Raw genomic sequence first — 20,284 nt, 5'->3', positions numbered from 1 at the left:
CGAACAACAAAGCTCCTGCTAGTGAATAAAGGTTAGTTTACATATGAACGTTTATTTTTACACATATATGCGTACATATGCGCGCCCGTATGGTGTCAGTTTTCTGTCACTTTTTTCATTGTGTCGGTGCCTGTAGCTGTAGGCTACAGGCGACGCACAATGTATACTGTACTATTGCCATGGGAAAGTTCAAGAATTTGTTATCGGAAGAGGATATTAAGGTCATTGCGAGGCTGTTTTCCTTCTTAGCTTTTGTTTGGTCTCCGATTATTTTCTTGACTTCGCTCATTGGAAGGGAAAAGTACATAGAACAGATATCTTCCATCTGAACATGGATAAGGAAGTAATAGAGAACCATAGGAAGACAATAAACCAATAAATCTATTAACAAAGTTAATATCATAAGAATATTAATGGATAAAGGAGTATTCGTGAAGTCCGTAGCATCAGCAAACTCTGCTATGATGTCTTTCAAGTATGTAAATGCTGTTTTCGTCATTTGGAGGAAAGTTAAATCCAATTTTTCGTAAGAAAATATGTTAACCATGAGTTCATTGAGTGTATAATTGTATGGTTCGAACTGTTCGACCAAGAACCGATCATTAAACACCTTAACGTTCTCTCTTGTTTGATCTAATTCTCTTAATTTCTCTACCGTTAGTCCTAGTTCTTTTTTAAGAGAATATTCCAAGCTGGCCATCTTTGTATCCGACGGATCATACTTAGAAAGGTACTCTGGATACCAATTCGGAGAAATTTGTTTCATGGTTTCATCAGAATTGGACATAGGAGTATCTTTCGTGTGGTACAAGCCTTTGTTGAAGCTCTTGAATAAGGCATAACGCGAGAAAACGTGTAACAACGTACTTGCTTCGATCATAAAATCTGATGTCTGGGTTATCTCATTAACAACTGTACTACTGAGCTTAGATATATACACAGATCCGAAAACAACCAACAAAACACTCGCCAAAATGAAGTAAATGACCTGTAACCAAATTTGGCCGACTTTTTGATGGCTGAGAAGGTCATAGACTACTTCTTTACGCTGCATTAAGTCGGAATCGATATCGTGCATGTCAATCGCGTGGCCAGAAATTTCAATATCCTGTACGACATCGGCGGAAATGCCTCCAATCATCGGAAACACCGAAAGAATGTTAGGAAGAGCACGATCAGGATGCGCAGGAACACCACTCATTAACAATTTCAGCTCATCAGAGTGTTTATTTGCTTGATGGAAGTTAAAAGTGACTGTTTGATAAACTCTTATGGCTTGTGAGATTACTTCAGGGCTGTTCTCGAAATCGTTGATCGCTTGTCTCACTAAAACTTCCATGTTCTTGATTTCTTTGTTATAATCTAACATTGTCGTCCAAAAAGCAGATCTGTTCTCTGATAAAACGTTTTCCCAGAATTTCTGGGTCAATAATTGTAAAGTTCTGTTCTGATTATCGTAATCATTGAAAAATGAAATAACTTCTGTAGTTGTAGTGGTATGTCTATGGCGGATGATGTGCGATAATTGCAAGAAATATATTCTACGTAGTTTGAGAGTTGAATAGTTCATGAATTTCGCTACATCGTCGAGATGATACTGATATCTTGGAAATGCAGAGATCAATCTGCAATAAAGTAGTATCAAATCGTTGTTTCGAGGTTCTAGTTCGAGGAAGAATTCGTATAATGTCCAAGAAAACACTTGCAGAGGACAAAATTCGATTGTTAATTTTACATCTGAAATAAATTCATCGGCTTTGTTGTAAACTTGTTTCTGATTCTCATTGTCAACAAAAGATATCCTCGTTAGAGCTTTTTGAACGATTTTATTTGATATCATCAAAAATATTGGAACAGAAGCGATAACTAATAAGATTGTAGCGAAGAATATGATTGTATAGTTGATAGTCTTATAAACTGCAATGATATTAACGATATTTGCTGCTCCACAACCAAATAATATTCCGGAATAAATAGAACCGATTTTTCTGTTAATGAACGATACATTTACAAATAAATAGACCGATAGGAACAACTGTAAGTACGTTATAATTAATGTTGCAAATAAAATCGATATCTTTGAATCTGTTATGGAAATTGAGGCTGATGTAAGCATGGAAAGGAGTCCATTGCATAATGTAATCAACATACTACTTAGCGAGTTCCAATTTAATGTTATGTCAGCTAAAAACATAATTCTCGGCGAATAAAACATATATTGGAATAATAAGTGCACTACAAATACTATTATCGATAGTATTAGCGTAATAATTGAAAATGCGCTTATTTCACCTTTAATAATGTATTCTATTGATTGTCCTATTCCTGTAGTAATAAATGGAACTAAAATAGGGATAATATAGTTATATACGATGAAAACTGTATTTTACTCTGTAAACGAAAGACGTAAAACATGGTTGTATCGAAATGCATGAAAAAACGTAAATATCATAAAAGCAGTGAAGATTAATGATATGACAAATGATGTTACTAGTGCTGGGTTCTCTCCAAACAATCCACCGCCACACCAGATCGCGGAAAGTAATTTTACCGTTTTAGCAAGTAAATTCGATTTTTGTTGAAAAGATTGTTGCGCTAATGTAGGGAAAATTGCTTGTATAGCTAGAAAAAAGGAAAGAACATAGCTAATCAGGATGTGCGTCTTTGCATCTGTATGAATCTTGCTAAAATATTGGTACATGATCTCTTTTAATTGCTCATACCATGGAACATCTAGATAGTCAGCAAAGTTCACATAGGTATATACGAATTTCTGTTCAGGATCTATAAATTCCAAATCATTCATCCAATTGTAAAAAAAAATATTGTATGAATTGAAATATTTGTGAAATTCGAAATTTAGTCAATATCGCTCATTAATTATAATTGGATTTGAAATTGGATTTTACGTCCACAAAGAATTTGAATAGTTCTGAAAATGCTGATAACGTACAATCTTTTTTATCAATATTACTAATTAAAGTAGATTACAAAATTTTTTCATTTATCTAAAAATTCAAATCAATGTGATTTTTTTGAATTAAGAAAGCGGTTTTATTTGTAAAAATTGAAAAACTTCTGTTGTCATGTTTGTATTATAATTATTGAGTGATTTGAAGCCTAATTAATTTTTGGCATCTGTTGTTATATAGGAATACAAATCCAAAATACAAAAATAATGATTCGGCAGTATTATCAAAAATAAATATTTGCTGCATCCTTATTACTCTTAAGTATTCATTCGTTTAAATCTTTGCGTCCTCTGAAAATTCATTTGGAAAGCAATCATTTTAATTCAAAGATTTGTGAAGATTTTTCCGAAGAAATATTTTAATGTTTCATCTAAGATATTTGCAAATCAATAAAGAAAAAATACGGTTGACTTATCGTTTAAGTATTGTTTTTAATATATGTAACAAATGAACTACTTCAATATTATGAAAGAAGAAAATTCATGTTCACAAAAATATTTCAATACTAGACAACAAAACTCAAAAATGGCAGTTTTGTAACATTAATATCCAACTTCATGAATCAATATCTGATTTCGCTTAGTTTCCATGATGATGTTAAGGGTGCGCCCGGGAGGATCATGTAAACTTCAGAATTTAGAACCTTAATTTTTAAGCAATTACTTGGTACCTAAATAGGTAGTAAAACTCTAAAAATATCAAAAAGTACAACTTGGCTCCATAATAATCCTGTCATGGTGGCAGTTTGTATTCCCTAGTATTTTCCTCTTGAATCTCTTTTTCTGTCGAAATTAAATTCAAATCTCAGAAGTAGAAGTGAATAATCGACTTATTGCTGCTATTATACGAATAAACAAATCCATTATATTATTTTTATTTACATAATATCTGTTTGAAGTTCATAATTCTATAAATTTTTCTTCAAAAACATTACAATCTTGATAGTTTTGATACTGTTTAATAGGTTTTTGGCACCTTATTTAGTAATTACAACGTATCGAGTCGATCTGAACTTAATTTTCGGAAATTTAAAATATTTATCATAAGTAAAATCTGATTTGAAATTTATGTTTAATTACTATATTTTGCATAATCCTAAGTAGCTTTTGTAAAAATTCATCAAAAAAATTTTAACGTGCTTTAATTTTTTATTTTTTAAAATAATACATATTATTATATAACTAGAATATTTACAAATTTTACTGCTTTCAAAAATTTAATCCTCCTCCTCTCAAATAAACGTACATCCGGGTGGCCTGTTTTTTGCAAAAAATAAAATTTTATTTTTTTATGCTTAAAAAGTCAGAATTTTTATTTGCTTCTGGGATATATGATGGCTATATCAGACGCCCATTCTTTTTGATACTCAACATTAAACATAAAACTTAGCCGTTAAGGCTCTTCTGAAAATATTTTTTTTTCGAAAAATTTGCGAAAAAAATCAAAAAATTGAAAAATCCCCGAATCTGCAGGGATTTTAAAAAATTCTTTTTAGTAAAACTTAAGGATATTGTATCAGATATATTGGTATGGGCAAATTCAATTTTAATACAATATTCATCGAGATATTGCGCTAACGAAGCATTCAAAATTGAGATGGTAATCCTCCTACTCTCAAATAAACGTACATGCGGGTGCACCCTTAATGCGATCCGTTATATAAACATCTCTACTATTAATCAATAGTTTACTCCTTGATTTTGAAAAAGAAAAATTCGATTCTGATCTTATTTCAATTCCTTTCGGATTATTTCTTCACACTTAAGTACTTTGTTTCGCAATGATATCCGTAGATCTATATCTAATCTTTTTGAAATACAAACAATTTTTATCAGCTATAAATCACAACCTACGAAATGCTAATCTCACTGTATACCTAAAAGAATTAATATAATAATGATGAGGAAGCTGTTTATGCTTGATTCAATATTATAATAAATTTTTCTAATAATAGGGCATAGCATAAACATACAGTATATACTTTATTATGTATTGTTGACAAAATCACACTCTAGAGAATTCCTCAAAAGAATTTCTAAATCTAAAATATATTTGAAGAGAGTACTTGATTTGCTTTTAAAATTGTTTTCGTGTAAATGGAGCTTTCTTTTAATAGTCCTTTGACTTTAAAATATAAGATAAGTCCAATTTCAACTTTATATTCAATGTTTCTGTTATAAAAGTATTAAAGAAAAAAGAATTTGATTTTCTTATGGTGAACTCTGGCAAATGAATGTGGTACCCTCTTCATATGAAAAAAAAAAGTTGAAATTCAATTTTGACTCATATAATGATATTATAGAGATTATTGAATGATAAATTGCATTAAATAAAGTAGGGAAATTGATACGTAACTATTGTAAAGAATAAAAACGTGCTTATCATAACCTTGAATGTAAAAACGGGTTTAGAATTGTTTAAATTATAAAATATGCAGTTGAATAATATGGACTGAGCTACTATAAGAAAGTGCAATTATGAAACAATCAGAATATTCGTTTTCCACTAACAAAAAAATGAAATTATTTTTCAGAAAGATTAGAGGTAGGGCAACGATAGGTCAAAAAGGCTTCTCTGATAGATTTCATTGCCTTTTGGATATGCTATAATATATAGCCTAGCATGATAGGATATGATGTCAAAAGTTAGAACATAACTTAGGATCTTGAGAAAAATGAAAAACAAAAATTACATAAAAAAAGAAAATTTTATCTAATTTGTTTTTTTGGACCGAATAAGTAATTTTATTGAATTTCAATACGACACATAGATTTTATTATTAGTAATAAATATAATGGTTTATTATTAACAAGGAACCTAAACTAATGAAAATTTGATTTCAAATATTGTATATGATTATCATAGATTACCAAAATATATTGCTATTTATGAGGATATAATATTGATTATTAGTAAATCGTATAAATTTAATAAATATACCATGAATATTGAATGAATTTCTTGATTCATAGGGGTAAAACGCGCTTTTATATGATTTAGACAGAGAATTTATGAGATGTAAATAACACAATAAAGGTTTATATTGAATATTTTCTAAAAATAAATCGAAATTATAAAAAACAATACATTTATTCATTGAAACTACTTGGACAAATATGAAACAAGCATTCAGGCAATACTTTTGAGACTTCAACGCATCTGATAATTTTTATATAACTTCACCTCTTATGCTTAGAGTGGAGGTATTGAGATCGTATAAGTATAGATGAGCTCACATTCAGATATGATGTGTGAACTTCTGTTTTCACTGCAATTTTGAATCAGAATAAACTCAAAACAAGAATAAAATGATATACTCACTCTCTAAATGTGTTCGAGATTTAAAGTTGTATGAATAAAACGATTCATCTTTCGAAGCCTCCCATTTAATGAGAGACTTCGAAAGATGAATGTATTCATGTAGATGAAATACTATATATGACCATGTGTGATACTAAAGATATCAAAATGTTCATTTTTAAGTGCAATAGAAGGGTTATCTCTCGTAAAATCTCAATTTAAGGAAGATTTAGAAAGAACTCCTTTCCTGAGTAGATAGTGTGTGGTTTCTGTCTTTTGGTTGATCAGGAACTATGAAATTAAGTCGGACAGAAAGAAGTTCTTTCCAAAACAGACTCCAAATGAGTTGTTCGAAAAGAACTTCCTTCTGTATATGGATAATTGTAGTTACCGCACTGAAGTATGTGATTGTGATGATGGAGTTCTCGATAAATCTAAAATCGGATTAAGATTAATTGAAAAACTCAAGTAATTCTTTGAAATCTTGTGTTGTCTGGCACTATATATAACCAAAGAATGAGAATATTATGTTGAATGATGAGTACGTGTGCTCGGCATTCGCCGAGCGAATTGAGTTTAACGTACTATGAAAAGTGACAAATTTGGGCTTTTTTTCCTAGGGTTATGATCTCTTCCTTTCTGCTCAATACGACAGAAATGAAAGAATGAATTTGTACTCCCTAATTGATTACTACAATCTGTATCTATCTTTAACATAGAATTAGCTGCATTGTGATTTATACTCCAGAATTATTCAATTTAAGATCAGCCTCGTAAATTTTAATCATATTGCACCAATACTCCTACGTTGAGATAAGAACATGATTATACATACCAAAGCCCCATATTAAAAATCAAAAATTTAGCACCTCCATTATGCAACCACATTATTCGTCGCAAATAAGTATATTTACGCATATTATGATGCATATTCACACAACTCGTATACATGAAAGTTATTAAAATCAGACAAAATTATTGCAATAAGGAAAAAAAACAACTTTATTATATATGTTAGTAATGAATTACAAATATTTCTACAAAGAATGCTCAATACTTCATATAATCTTCGAATATTTCTTATTACAAGTTAATACATTTTGACTCGAACATGATAAACAAAAGCCGACACGCTGATTACTACATTTATGAAAATATAGTACGTTTCCATTCATCTGTTTACTTGTTTTTGTTGGAATAAAATCATTTTTTTTTTCTTTCATGAAATAAGAATTTTGCTGCGAAAGCAATATCTCTAACAATAATTAATACATTACGTCAACTCTGGAATGAGTATTTATCAAATATGATATCAAAATCAAAAATTAGTTGTTTTTTATGAGTAAAAACGATGTAAATTGATTATTTGACTAATTATCAAATACTTTGATTTTCCAAATTTTTTCGAAATTGATTTTTTATGTGAAAATTCAAATTGTTTAATTTCATTTTTGAAATTTTGAATTTTTTTTGGAATTTTGAGTTGATCAATTCAGCAGAATTGATAATGCTATTGCTTTAGGGCATACCACAAGGTGATGAATAAAAGGTGAACATTAACAAATTATTTTAAATCACAAATATCATCCTCATCAACTTTAATTCTAAAAAGAACTGTACTGAATTATGAAAATGCATGATTTACATTATTAAAATCTTTGAATGAAAATAGTACAAGATAAGTTTTTATTCATTTTTAATTAGATTTAAACGAAAAACTACTCCATATTAAAATTTAAGTCGAGAAATCGTATTTTGTTCTTATTTGTTAGCATTTTGTAGACATTCTAATCTTGAATTAATTGGGAACAGGACAAATTTGCCACACGGCACTTTTTTTTAAAAAAATTAATGGAGCGGAGCGATACTCTGCTGCAGGAGCCCCAAGGCTCCCAATCATTACGAAAGGGAGCCTCAGGGCTCCTGAGAATCCGTCAGCAGAGGCCTTTTCATTTGGCCTCTGCTGATCAAAGATTCGGCGAAGCCATTCTTCGTCTCAGGAGCCCCAAGGCTCCCAATCATTACGAAAGGGAGCCTCAGGGCTCCTGAGAAACCTCTTTGAGAAGGTTTTCTTAAAGAAAACCTTCTCAAAGATGATTGTCAGCATTCACTCAAAATCTACCAAGAGTTTCAAAGTTTCAAATCTATCTGAAATGAAGCTTTGAATCTCTTGTATATCTAATTGTAGAGGTACCTTTTCAAAATGTCTTCTATTGATTAAATTTAATCAGTAAAAGTCATTTTGAAAAGGTACATCTCTATAATTGCTATTGAGCATTCACTCTTGGAACCTTGGAGCTCTTGTGTAGTGCATGAAAACTCCAAGATTCTAGCATAAAACATATATCATAGACATAATTTCTTCAAATATAATTTAAGGTTATTTTTTCAAAAATGAGAAAAGTGTAATTTAAGGTTATTGAAAAGTAACACTTGGCAAATTTGTCCCGCACTCGAATTAATTTGTTACATGATATTATTAACAAATTTAACTGAAAAAATATGTTAATATGGAATAAACCATGATTATATAAGCTATCAATGCTATATATACATATGTAAAAGATTCATATTAACTCAATTAACAAAAATGATAGATTTTCATAAAGGTTCAATCTAGGTTCGTTAGAAAATTTTGATTTTTATATAGAAGACATAGTTTCATATACATAATTAAATTTTCAAACAAATTTGATCATACCATTTATTAAGCAGGATAGTATATTAATTACTATCAGTATAAAAATATAAAAATGATTATATTTAATTATTGCATAATTTAGTCAAAGAGTTATAAGCCTCAAGTGATCGTTATCACATTCAATGCACGTATACTTTATTGATTCATAGATATTTAATCTATGTTTGACATGTTGTTGTCGTCATTCGTTTTATTCCCATTCTTCCTAAGTTAGAATTAGAGAATACACCATCCACATCATCTAATTTGGTCCTCAGCGATAGATTGGTTCATTTTGGAGGAGTCCCATCAGACAGTTTTCGAGCACCAAATATCAAATTTTAATGTATACAAATCTTTAGTGATTTATCTCTTTTATGATGAGTAAAAGGTTTCTGCTCATCAACATTTGATTTCCGACATATATGATTTCTAATTGCAATTATTTACTTTCTTTTTATAATCTAACTCTGTGACTCATACCATAAATTAATTATTGGAAAGTGTCAATATGTTTGGCACAACGCATGGCGGAAGATACCAAACCATGCAGGGAATATGATACGTTTAAGATCTCCGAACTTTTTTTCCAAAAATTTTCTATCGTTGCCCTACCTCTGAAAGATTGAAAGAATTCAATTTTTTCTGAAAATATTTGACCAATCTTGATCGTCATATAATAATAAATTTACCATTGTAGTGAATTATATCAAATTTGAAGGATATGTACGATTCTGAATTAATTGATGTAAAATGCTTAATTATATTTTCGAGTAAAAATGCTTGTTGACTATTATTTAAGCAATGGATTATAAGATTTTAAAATGAAATCGATAGTATTCGGGTGGACAGATTAAAAGACAGTCACACCCTTTATTTTACAGTTATCTCTTTCAGGATCAGGAGGAATTATACATTTAAAAGGATCTTATTATAGTAAGAATTCATAAATCCTTAAAAAATAGTTCATTTGAAAGGATTTAGAACAAACAAGACTGTTAAAATAAAAATGATATTGTCAATGATACCATTGATATTTGAGAAATAAGAAGGTAAATAGCGAGATCGTTGTAAGATCAATGGCTATTTTGTGATTTGTTTATGTCATAATGAACCCAAATTTATATATCGCCGGCTAAGTTTCTATGCTAGACCTGTGTAGATAGTACTTCAGTAATCATTATTGTTGTTTTCTTTTAAAAAAATGGATGATTTTCTAAAACTTGAATTATAATATGAAATTCAATATTGAAATGTGTTTAGATTGATATAATTAAAAACATTGATTTTGATGGAATAAAAATTTTATTTGAATACAAAATTTGATTGAGAACTTTACAATTAGAACAATAAAAGTAATTTTGATATTGGTGTATTGTACAATATATTTTATCAAAATCAAACCGTCAAAATTTTTTCATTCTATGGCTTGGAGTTCGTGAAAAAAGGTTACATATCGGTTGTATTTGTATATTAATTCTTTTAATCTGGATCATTTAAAAAATTGGGTTACGTTCACAAATGCAAATCTTATGCAATATTTTGCTGTACCTAAAGTTAATATTAACCTTTATGTCAGAATCATTTGAGAGAATACGAATTGACAGAAAAAATAAAAGTCTCATCACACTTTTCAATGCTCGATTTTTAAAAACTGTTTAAAAATGGAGCTTATATTGAAATAGTGTAGAGACTAAAAATTACCACAGACTATTTCAGAGGATTGAGTTGCCGCTCAATCCTCTGAAATAGTCTGTGGTAATTTGCAAAATTAACGCTGGAGAAAAAATTGTCGAAATGAGATCATATTTAGTATGCACTTCTAATTACAATGGTCTTATTTTAAAATTAATTGCATTCAAATTTAAAAGAAACAGACCATTTTTCTACTCAATTTTCTGATTTTAACACAATATTCACAATTTCATTTTTTTCTCGCAATGGATTCAGATCATCATTCTAGCGAAGAATCTCCAGATCCACAAGAGTTTCCGGATCTTCCAATTAACAGTCACGAAGTCGAAACAGAAACAGTCGCTCAATTTACCGAATTTCAACATGTTGACCCAGATGGTCAAGAATTACACGACTTAGGTCCACATGATGACTCTCAACCAGTCATTAAATCTGTGGACGACGGTCCGCCTACCTCTTTATCAAGAGGTATCAAATCCTGGCATGTTACTTTGATTTCTCTTGGAGGAATTATTGGTTCGTGCTATTTCTTAGGCCTCGGACTTACCTTTGCTGAAATGGGCGCTATCCCCGTTCTCATTGGTTACTTTATTGCTGGTGTTTGTGTTTTCGGTGTTATGCAATCATTTTCCGAGCTTTTAGTCAATTTACCACGTCATGGTTCATTTGTTGCTTACAATAGAGAGTTTTTAGGAGATGCCATCAGTACAGGCATTGGTTGGTCGTTCTGGGTTAACTGGGTTGTCTACGTTCCATCCGAATGTCTTGCCTTCTCAACCTTCATGAATACTTATTACACAATTCCTTTCAAGAACCCCGCATGGAGTGATTTCGTTTGGGGTTGCATATGTCTTGTCCTTTTGACACTTATCAACTTGTTCAAGGTCAAATGGTTCGGCCACGTCGAATCAGCAATGGCTATTGCGAAAATCTTAGTCATTGTATTTTTCGTCGTTGTCGCCTTCTTTATCTGGGTTGGTGTCATTGGAAAGAAACAGCATCCATTCACAGATACAGAAGTTGGTTTCATTGGCGGAAAAGTCATTACAGAAGGTGAGGGTTCATTGGCCCATCGTCTTTTCCCCAATGGCTATGCAATTCTCATCACATACATGATCTATGTTTTGGTTAACTTCCAGGGATCCGAAATTGTCGGTCTTTCTGCGGCTGAAACTGAAGATCCGAAGAAGAATATTCCAGCAGCCTGCAAGAAAGTTGCTACAAGAATTATCATGATCTACATTATCCCTATTTTGTGTTTGATTATGATCGTTCCTCATCACAAAGCTTCACTCGACGAATCAATTTTCGCTTACGCATTATCATCATACGGATTGAAATGGGCCGGCCAATTATTCACTTTTGTCACTCTTGTTGCTGCTTTCTCATGCGCTAACTCCGGTCTTTACGGTACAGTCAGATGCATTTATGGTTTGTCAAAGGAAGGTTTGGCTCCAGCGTTCTTATCCAAACTCAACAAGTATGCTGCACCTTTCAACGCTACGATATTTACTCTTGTTTTCATTTGGATTGTTTTCATCTTTGGTTTCTTATCACAAACAATGGGCGTCTTTGGTAAGGGATCCTCATCACTCTACGGATCTCTTTTGGGTATCAGTGGATTCACGGGCACTTTGATGTGGGTCGGAATCATCATATCCCAAATTGTCTTCAGAATCAAACTAAAGAGACGCGGATATGATCCAAAGAAGGATCTCGACCACCAAGCATTCTTGTATCCTTACTTAAACATCTTCTCAGTCGTTGTCCAGATCGCAGCCATGATTTGTATGATTTTCTCTCACGGAGGATGGGTGATCTTCCTTATTTCTTTGGTAATCTTCATCATCGCTGTCGTTGCATTCTTGATTCTCAAGAAATGCGGAAAAATCAATACAAATATCAAATACGCTGAAGAAGAAATCCTCTTCGATGCCAAGTACCCACAGAAGACTGACGAATCTGAGAGCCTCCACATTTCTACTGGTTCGTCTGCTTCTCAGACAGATAACAAGCAAATGCCAGATCCAGAACTTGTCGGATATGAACTCAAATAAGCCACATCTTCTCTGGATTTCGTATTTTTTTATTTATTGAATGTGATTATTCGTTTGGAATTTAATTTTGTTTTAAACGAACGGAATAATTGCTGCATATATTATATTAAATAAACTTTCTTTTTGTAACGCAAAATAAAAGCTCAAAAATAGCTGCTTCCATGCAAAATTCAACAAATTTTTCAAAAAAATATCGAAATCCTTCTATTTGACTAAACAATTCTTATTTTATCAACCTGGAAAATATGTTTTTTAATGTTTTCACACTAAACTAAGTTAACTCAAATTTGATTTCATTTTTTAATTCAAAATAGTTCGAAATTATTCTAACCATAGCTTGATTTAACAATTTACATTTTAAAAACATGATTTTTATGAAAAATAAATTCAAAATGAAAAACAAATCTTTAGATTGAGTAGGTGACAAAAGTGCATACTCTTAAACAACCGTCGGATTTCCGGGTGAAATCGTGACACACTTTCGTCTTTCGTAGGCAGTGGTGGTTGTTACAAAAGGTAACTTCGAATGTAGCGTGAAATCTGCAAAAAAAATTCTGAAATTTGAATGGAGAACACAAAAATTGAATAGTTTACGTCAATAAAAAAGAGAAAAATGAAGCCAATGTGTCTCGAACCTAGGACTTAGATCAGCAATCCCACTGTTTATCACATTACACTACATGCATCTCTCACCTAGGTGAGTGAGATCAACTATATGATAACTTTTTCCCCATTATCTTCTTGTGGAAAAGTGACAAATAGCAACTTTGACCCTCTCTCTCTTTAGATTTAATCAAAGATATCAAATATTTATGTATGATTTTTGATCGTTATAGAAATTGTATTTTATAGAATATAAATAGAAGTTAATAAAAATTAAAATCGGAATAGAATAGTTTATTGCTTGTCAAGACGCTCGACAGCCTCTTGAACTTGAGCCTGTATTTGTTGTGACCATGCACGAACATCTCCAATTTCTTTAACAGCACGATCAAGGTCATTAATCATAGTTGCCCACTTTCCGAGCTCATTGTTAAGCTTTTCCCACTCTTCGCGAACTGTTTTGCATCTACAGTCTATTTCTTTTTGGTTTGTAAGAATTTCCTCTGATCCTTTTGTTAATTTTTCAAAGACTGCATCGCTAAGTGCTGGAAGAGACTGATCGACAATTTTTGTTTCAAGCTCTTTCATATGTGCCTTTTTTTCCTTTTGTTTTTCCTTATGTTCCTCAGCAATTGCCCTAAACATATTATTTTGTCACTTTTTGTTTATCACTTCTTATTTTTTATGCCTGTGGAGCAAAAACATTGTCAAACGATCATTTGAGCATAAACTATAGTCACTATCTGCAGTTCATAGCCCAAGCATCTATATATGAAACCATCTCTATTGAATAATCCTTAATATATTGATATCATAACCTTAGAATCATAAGTAAATGTTTGAGCCTTTTAGTTTAGTCATATGGTGTTGCCACACATCAGTATTGTTGAAAGTTTATGACATTATTCTATTTGAAATGTGAATAAACGAAATGACTAGTTTTATCCGGGTAATAATTTATGCTATAACTAAATGTGTTGGATCATATAATGCATGATTCAAAAAAAAAATTAAAATCATATCAATAAAAATCTCAATATCGTGATATATTCATATTAGATTTGCATGGAATTAATAAAAAAGTTAGATGTGATCTCGACTGCTTTCTGAGATCGTTGATCTATGATAGATATTCAAATATTTTTTAAATTAGTGAAGAGAATAGATTTCATTTTTGTTATTTTGTAGGTTTTGTATAACTATATATTCATCCGTTTATTTAAGATATAAAATAATACAGTTTATTTATTCTGTTATTCCAAGTTGTTGCTTTAGCTCTGCTGCTCTTGCTTCTAATGTCTTTACCTGTTCTTCTAATTCCTTATTTTCGTTTTGAAGGCTCTCTACATCAATTCCATTTGGAGATCCTAAAAATTGTTTAATATACTCTAATGGAGCCTCTGGATTCTCTGGCTCTTCATATAAAGCTACAAGTACTCTTGTGAGTGCGTCGAGAACACCACCATCATCAAGGTACTTGCGGAATGCTTCACGTTTATTCTCCATTTATATACGTTACAAAAAAAAAGTGGCAATGAAGGAATTTTAGAAAGAGACTAATGAAATATCGATTAGAAGGCTATTTAATATCGAAATAGCGTCATTCCAACTATGTATAGCTTACAGTATCAGTATATGCATTAGCTTTTTATTTTATATTATGATTTTTAAACATTAGAAATAGATCCTACTAGATTGTTAAAATATCAAATGCTTTGAATTGTAAAGGAATTTTTCCTTGTGGAAATCACTTGTTTTCAACTAATTGAGATACCTAGCGCTAGTTCATTAAGAAATTTGACGTTTAAATTGATATGGAAAGTCATTCTTAATGTAATAATTACTTAACTATTTAATTCAATCATTATAATTGAAGAAACAAAAAACTTATCCAATGCTGCCCGACAAATTACAAGCCTTTGAGAGTCAGAATATCTAAATAATCTTTTATCCTTTGCGAATTCCAATACTGTTCACTTTTATTATCCTTAGCATATATACTAGCGCCCTGCATAAGAAGAAGTTTCGTTGTTTTTTCTAAATCATTTTCCACTGCAATACGTAGTGGAGAATTTCCATCAACTGATCTAAGCCGCACATTTGCCCCATGTATTATGAGATATTTGGCGATATCTTCGCTTCTATTTCTTACTGCATACATAAGAGGTGAATTTCCTTTTTCATTCATTGCATTCACATAAGCATTATGTGATATAAAGAATTGTACAATTTCCATTTGGCTGTTATCAACAGCATTAATAAGAGCCATGCGTCCGAGATTATTTCTTGCATTAATATCGGCACCTTTTGAAATGAGAATTTCAATAATTCTTATGTTTCTTAACCCAATAGCCAAAATTAGAGGGAAATTTCCATGTTTGTCTTTTACGTTGACATCCGCATTATGAGATACAAGACATTTTACCATTTCTATATTATTATTACAAATTGCATAAATAAGTACCGTACACCCATTATTATTTTGTGAGTTGATCTCTGCGCAATGTGAAACAAGAAACTCGAAAATTTTTAGGGATTTCCCCTGGGCAGCGATGTGAAGATCTGTATCTCCATTCAAGCTATCATTGTGAGATACTATTGCATATTTCATGCATTCTTTATTTGGATTCTGAAATTTCATGCACTCATTCAATATGTCTGTTTTTCCGCTCAAGAATGAATAATATAAGCATTTTTTTTGTAACATCTGAATTAAATTTTGACTTTAAAATCTTAAAACATTTAACTGCATCATGATAGCAGCATAATTCCAAAAGTGAATTATTTGTATATGGATCTGGATAAAATAGTTATCATTTGATTTTTCTGAAATTCTTTGCTTTCTATGAGCCAAATTTATAAATATTGGTCATCATTGATTATTGACCTGTAAATTGCATTATTTTCAGTTAAAGGTAATGAATATTTTGGTTTCTCAAGTTCATCTTTAACTATTTGTCTGTCCTTAGAATAAAACATATCATATAATAATAAAGAAGGAATATCATGGCATCTTTGATCTTTGGGATAGAGAGTTGAAACTTTTTGGAAAATCGACAAATATGACTTTAAATAAAGGCTGTTGAACTTTGACGCTTCAAAAATTATTCCCTTTAACTCAGATGGCAATAAGATTTTTGTTGCAATTAATTTGCTTTTTATATTTTGGTATATATTCTCGATCTCTTTATCGTCAAATGTGCTAACTTGTATAATAAACATATCGATTCACAATGCTCTTTAATATGTTGATAAATCCATCATACAATAAATCATTCATTTATATTCTGGCAAACCTCCATAAACTTCTCAATTCTTTTGTGATTTTACAACTTTTTTTCTTATCCATTTCTCATTACTGAACCATAGCTAACATATACTGAAATTCGAACCTTGGTTTTTCGATTATTTTGCGTTTCCGGCCTTAAGGGTGCACTTACCACTTTCTGACATGCTCTCAAAAATAGGAGAACAGGCGTGAAGCCGATCAGAAAATAAAACCTTAAGGGTCAAAAAGTGGTAAGTGCATCCTTAAACTATCAGTCATAAAATAAAAAATTTCTGGATGGAAAAAAATGTTTTATCATCATTAGTTCAATAACATTCATATGTTTTCACTCAATTCAAGCCATCGAAGAATGTCAAAATGGCTATGATAATTAATGATAAAGGAAGTTGTGAAGAAAATTCTTATGAACTAATCTTAAGAAATAAACAATTATTATAATTCTTTGTAGAATCTGTTTTTATCAATGGATCTTAAACAGATTGTGTTAAAGGTGAAGAACCTATGGCCAAATCACTTCTGATAGTGTTATATTACAATTCCTCTAATTGACTATTGTGTTTTCGTCGATAGATAAAATAGCTTAAAATTATTTTTCTTGCTCAATGATTGTCGAATCAGGAACAATGATTTCACACTTACCATCTGGAGTATAATGTTGTATTTGTCCATTTGCGAAGAATATAACTCTAATGCCGTTCCTATAGTTAACTTCGATTGCGTTGTTTTGAGCGTATTTATAAGAATTAGTTCCATCAGGGAATTCTTGTTGCTTGTCACCGTTAGAGAAAAATGTGTATACTATACCTTTATGGGATGTCTTCATTGTCCCATCTCTGTAAACATTAGAAACATCCCCATTTTTATGAAATATTCTTTTGACACCACTTGTCAGATTTTCAACTTTTACTGTTGATGATGGTTGAAATCCAAAATCAAGATGGTACGACTTAATAACTTCTCCTGAAATATTAATTTCATCGATCTGGCTTTTGATTGGAGGTTTCTGCTGTATAGAACTTGGAGATTTAATTGAAGAATTATATTTCGACTTAGAGTTTAACTTGCTCGTCTGGATACTCGATTTTTGAGCACTTTTTTGGTTTAATTTTGATTGTGTTTGCGAATTTTGTATAGAACTATTAGAAAGGAACTTCGATCTGTTGCGTTGTTTTGATATTTTAGTAAGTGGATATTCTTTTGGTTTTATTTCTGGTTCGTATTCGATATCAAATGCGACTTTTTTTGTAACACATGATAATTTTGCTTCCATTTCATTAATTTCATTATCTAGCTTTGATTCGGCAGAGTCTAGATAATCTAAAATTGCAGAAAGATGATCACGCTTGTTTTGGCGCGACATCAATACAAAAAAATAAACGTACACTTTTCTCATTCCTGATCAACAAAGATGCTGTTCATATCTACAGCATATACTTCTAATTCCATAAATATCCGAAATGACCTAATTTTTTAGGATAGTTCAGATTATGCGGAAAATCAAAGGAATAATTAGTCAAAAATTTCATTTCTTAAAGAAGAATTATCAAAATGATAATCAGTCATTATTTTTCTATCATACACTCAATATGACCATTGATTTTTGACTAAATTAATACACATTTTTTTAAAAAATATTATCAAGAAAAGGGAGATTGATCAAAGAGTTCATTCCTAGCAATAACTTAGGAACGATATAGTTCGGTTATCTCAATGTAACACCTTTAATGGTCGATCTTTTTTAAAAAATTTAACATGATTTCAATTGAAATTGTATTGCTCTTGATATATTTTGCGTGAAATTAGATATTGGAATTCAATCCATATAGTAAGAGAAAGACAATCTGATTGAGTGTTGACTTTGGAAAATTTACACTTTTCCGACGTTTTGTCAGGGGTGCGAAGCGACCCAAAAATGTCGGAAAAGTGTAATTCTCGTATAAATGATTATTTTTGATTTTAAATGCCGAACAGCATTTGAATCAAAAATAATCGTATGTCCGAGAATTGAAGTTTGTCAACAAATAGTATATTCAATTGGTATAAAACTAGATTGCAATCATATCAGAAGAAGTCAAAAAAAATTAAGAAGTGAATTAATTTAGTCAAAAACAAAAATAAAAATGGATGATACTTATCATGCAGGAAATAATGCTGAGATTGAAGTTTTTGAAAATGAAGGGATACTTCGCAAAGTGTATCGGGAAAAAAGTTTCGCGCGAAATAATCGGAAAGGCGTACTCGAAACAATTCAAAAAACTGCAGAACTTCAAAAAGAGAATATTTTCCTCCAGGAACTCATTGATATTCATAAAAATGATGATAGCCTTTACATTGATTTTAGTATACTATTATTTGGAAAAAAACAAAGTTTCATATGCCGAAAAATTAGTATGGATTTATTTTATTGCTGATCAATTGGAGACTCTTCACAAAAACAAAATTGTTCACAGAGATATTTGTCCAAAGAATATTCGAATTGATACAAAACATTTTCCTCACATCATCGATTACGATGATGTTCAAAAATCAGGCAATCCAATGGCGACTTCTCATCCCCATGGAACAGGTCTTTATCAATCCCCTGAAGTAATTAAAAATCTCGTATACTCACCATCTTCCGATATTTTCGCACTCGGTGGTGTGATATATTATATAATGACAGAAAATGAACCGAACCAAGCTGTTAAAGCCATAATTAAATCAAACAGAATTGAATTAGATCAAGTTAAAAGTGTTTTAAAAAATGTCGATCATATTTTACAAAATCTCGACAAACCTGTTAAAGAAACGGAAAAGGATATTGAGGAAATCATTTCCCTTGTTAGCAGATAGCCTCGATTACTTGAAATATCTCATCAATACACTACTGAATAAGTTACAAGATGAACAAGAATCCGAAATAGAGAAAATAATGCAAAACGAGGATTTAACCAAAGAATTAAATAATGATGAATACAAATTAAAATCACTTGTAATGAGGGGTTATCCTGTAGGTGCAAAAAATGCGCAAAAACGATTATTTTGAATTGAATTTGCGCAAAATTTGCGCATTTTAAAATATTTCCGTGTGACGATTATTGAATTTTAGAGATACATTCATATCATGATTTGTATTGAGTTTCATTAATTAATAATAATAAAAGTAAAATGTGATAAGATTAAAAATATATTCTATATTGGAGATATGACTCAGATCTAAAGTTTTGGTAGAATATAAAAAATTTAATGGGGAAAATTTAGAGATATTCAATTGACATTTCATGATCTGTTATAAAAACAAATAAACTATTGGGATATCATAGTTATTTGCATTTTCTTTGGATTCACTCTTAATGAAATATTTCTATCTTTTCCAAATTACGGTATATTCATATGTTGATTAGATCAGTTAAATATAAATAGAATGTTAATGATTATATTTTAATTGAATAGCTGTAGTTTGCTACTTAAACACAATAATTGAAGCATTATATTGAATTTGCAATACTATGCCAAATAGATGATACATTATATCAATACTAGCGAAGATAATATATATTATAAAACATAAAGCATAAATTGCTTTATTAATTTCAAATAATTTAGCAAAAGTGCAAATAAATAGTAATTAACCTGAATAGTGTTATGTCCTATATATCTATATCGCATGTAGTCGGTTTTTTTGAGAAATAAATTAGAATCTGATACT

General features: G+C 30.7%; 7 protein-coding genes across 7 annotated transcripts, besides 7 other annotated features; 2 read left to right on the top strand and 5 right to left on the bottom strand.

Annotated features, from left to right (window-relative positions):
• Positions 1 to 173: part of a mobile genetic element that runs on past the window's edge.
• On the bottom strand, positions 116 to 2,215 carry TVAGG3_1040250 (guanylate cyclase protein; the record flags this gene model as incomplete). Its single annotated transcript, XM_001313378.1, has 1 exon — positions 116 to 2,215. The coding sequence occupies one exon, from the start codon at positions 2,213 to 2,215 to the stop codon at positions 116 to 118; it is 2,100 nt and encodes a 699-aa protein (XP_001313379.1).
• A 1,359-nt stretch (positions 2,216 to 3,574) lies between these two features.
• Positions 3,575 to 4,614: a mobile genetic element.
• A 2,195-nt stretch (positions 4,615 to 6,809) lies between these two features.
• Positions 6,810 to 6,857: a mobile genetic element.
• Positions 6,858 to 8,076: 1,219 nt separating this feature from the next.
• Positions 8,077 to 8,727: a mobile genetic element.
• Positions 8,728 to 10,732: 2,005 nt separating this feature from the next.
• TVAGG3_1040210 (amino acid permease family) lies at positions 10,733 to 12,967 on the top strand (the record flags this gene model as incomplete). The annotated part of the gene is made up of 1 exon (XM_001313377.2): positions 10,893 to 12,704. One exon carries the CDS (start codon positions 10,893 to 10,895, stop codon positions 12,702 to 12,704), a length of 1,812 nt encoding a protein of 603 aa, XP_001313378.1.
• A 151-nt stretch (positions 12,968 to 13,118) lies between these two features.
• Positions 13,119 to 13,148: a mobile genetic element.
• A 174-nt stretch (positions 13,149 to 13,322) lies between these two features.
• On the bottom strand, positions 13,323 to 14,254 carry TVAGG3_1040190 (BLOC-1 complex subunit 1 family; the record flags this gene model as incomplete). Its single annotated transcript, XM_001313376.2, has 1 exon — positions 13,602 to 13,952. One exon carries the CDS (start codon positions 13,950 to 13,952, stop codon positions 13,602 to 13,604), a length of 351 nt encoding a protein of 116 aa, XP_001313377.1.
• A 169-nt stretch (positions 14,255 to 14,423) lies between these two features.
• Positions 14,424 to 14,813, bottom strand: TVAGG3_1040180 (associate of C-MYC AMY-1 family; the record flags this gene model as incomplete). Its single annotated transcript, XM_001313375.1, has 1 exon — positions 14,553 to 14,813. The coding sequence occupies one exon, from the start codon at positions 14,811 to 14,813 to the stop codon at positions 14,553 to 14,555; it is 261 nt and encodes an 86-aa protein (XP_001313376.1).
• Positions 14,814 to 15,216: 403 nt separating this feature from the next.
• On the bottom strand, positions 15,217 to 15,918 carry TVAGG3_1040170 (spectrin binding; the record flags this gene model as incomplete). Its single annotated transcript, XM_001313374.1, has 1 exon — positions 15,217 to 15,918. The coding sequence occupies one exon, from the start codon at positions 15,916 to 15,918 to the stop codon at positions 15,217 to 15,219; it is 702 nt and encodes a 233-aa protein (XP_001313375.1).
• An 813-nt stretch (positions 15,919 to 16,731) lies between these two features.
• Positions 16,732 to 16,764: a mobile genetic element.
• Positions 16,765 to 16,815: 51 nt separating this feature from the next.
• Positions 16,816 to 16,842: a mobile genetic element.
• Positions 16,843 to 16,922: 80 nt separating this feature from the next.
• TVAGG3_1040140 (centromere protein J family) lies at positions 16,923 to 17,956 on the bottom strand (the record flags this gene model as incomplete). The annotated part of the gene is made up of 1 exon (XM_001313373.1): positions 17,183 to 17,956. One exon carries the CDS (start codon positions 17,954 to 17,956, stop codon positions 17,183 to 17,185), a length of 774 nt encoding a protein of 257 aa, XP_001313374.1.
• Positions 17,957 to 18,912: 956 nt separating this feature from the next.
• TVAGG3_1040130 (protein serine/threonine kinase protein) lies at positions 18,913 to 19,428 on the top strand (the record flags this gene model as incomplete). Its single annotated transcript, XM_001313372.1, has 1 exon — positions 18,913 to 19,428. One exon carries the CDS (start codon positions 18,913 to 18,915, stop codon positions 19,426 to 19,428), a length of 516 nt encoding a protein of 171 aa, XP_001313373.1.
• Between the last annotated feature and the right edge of the window lie 856 nt (positions 19,429 to 20,284).

Source organism: Trichomonas vaginalis, chromosome I, assembly GCF_026262505.1.
Source record: "Trichomonas vaginalis G3 chromosome I, whole genome shotgun sequence".
NCBI lineage: Eukaryota > Parabasalia > Trichomonadida > Trichomonadidae > Trichomonas > Trichomonas vaginalis.
Note: the sequence above shows the minus strand (reverse complement) of the source record. Positions and strands in the feature narration are given on the sequence as shown.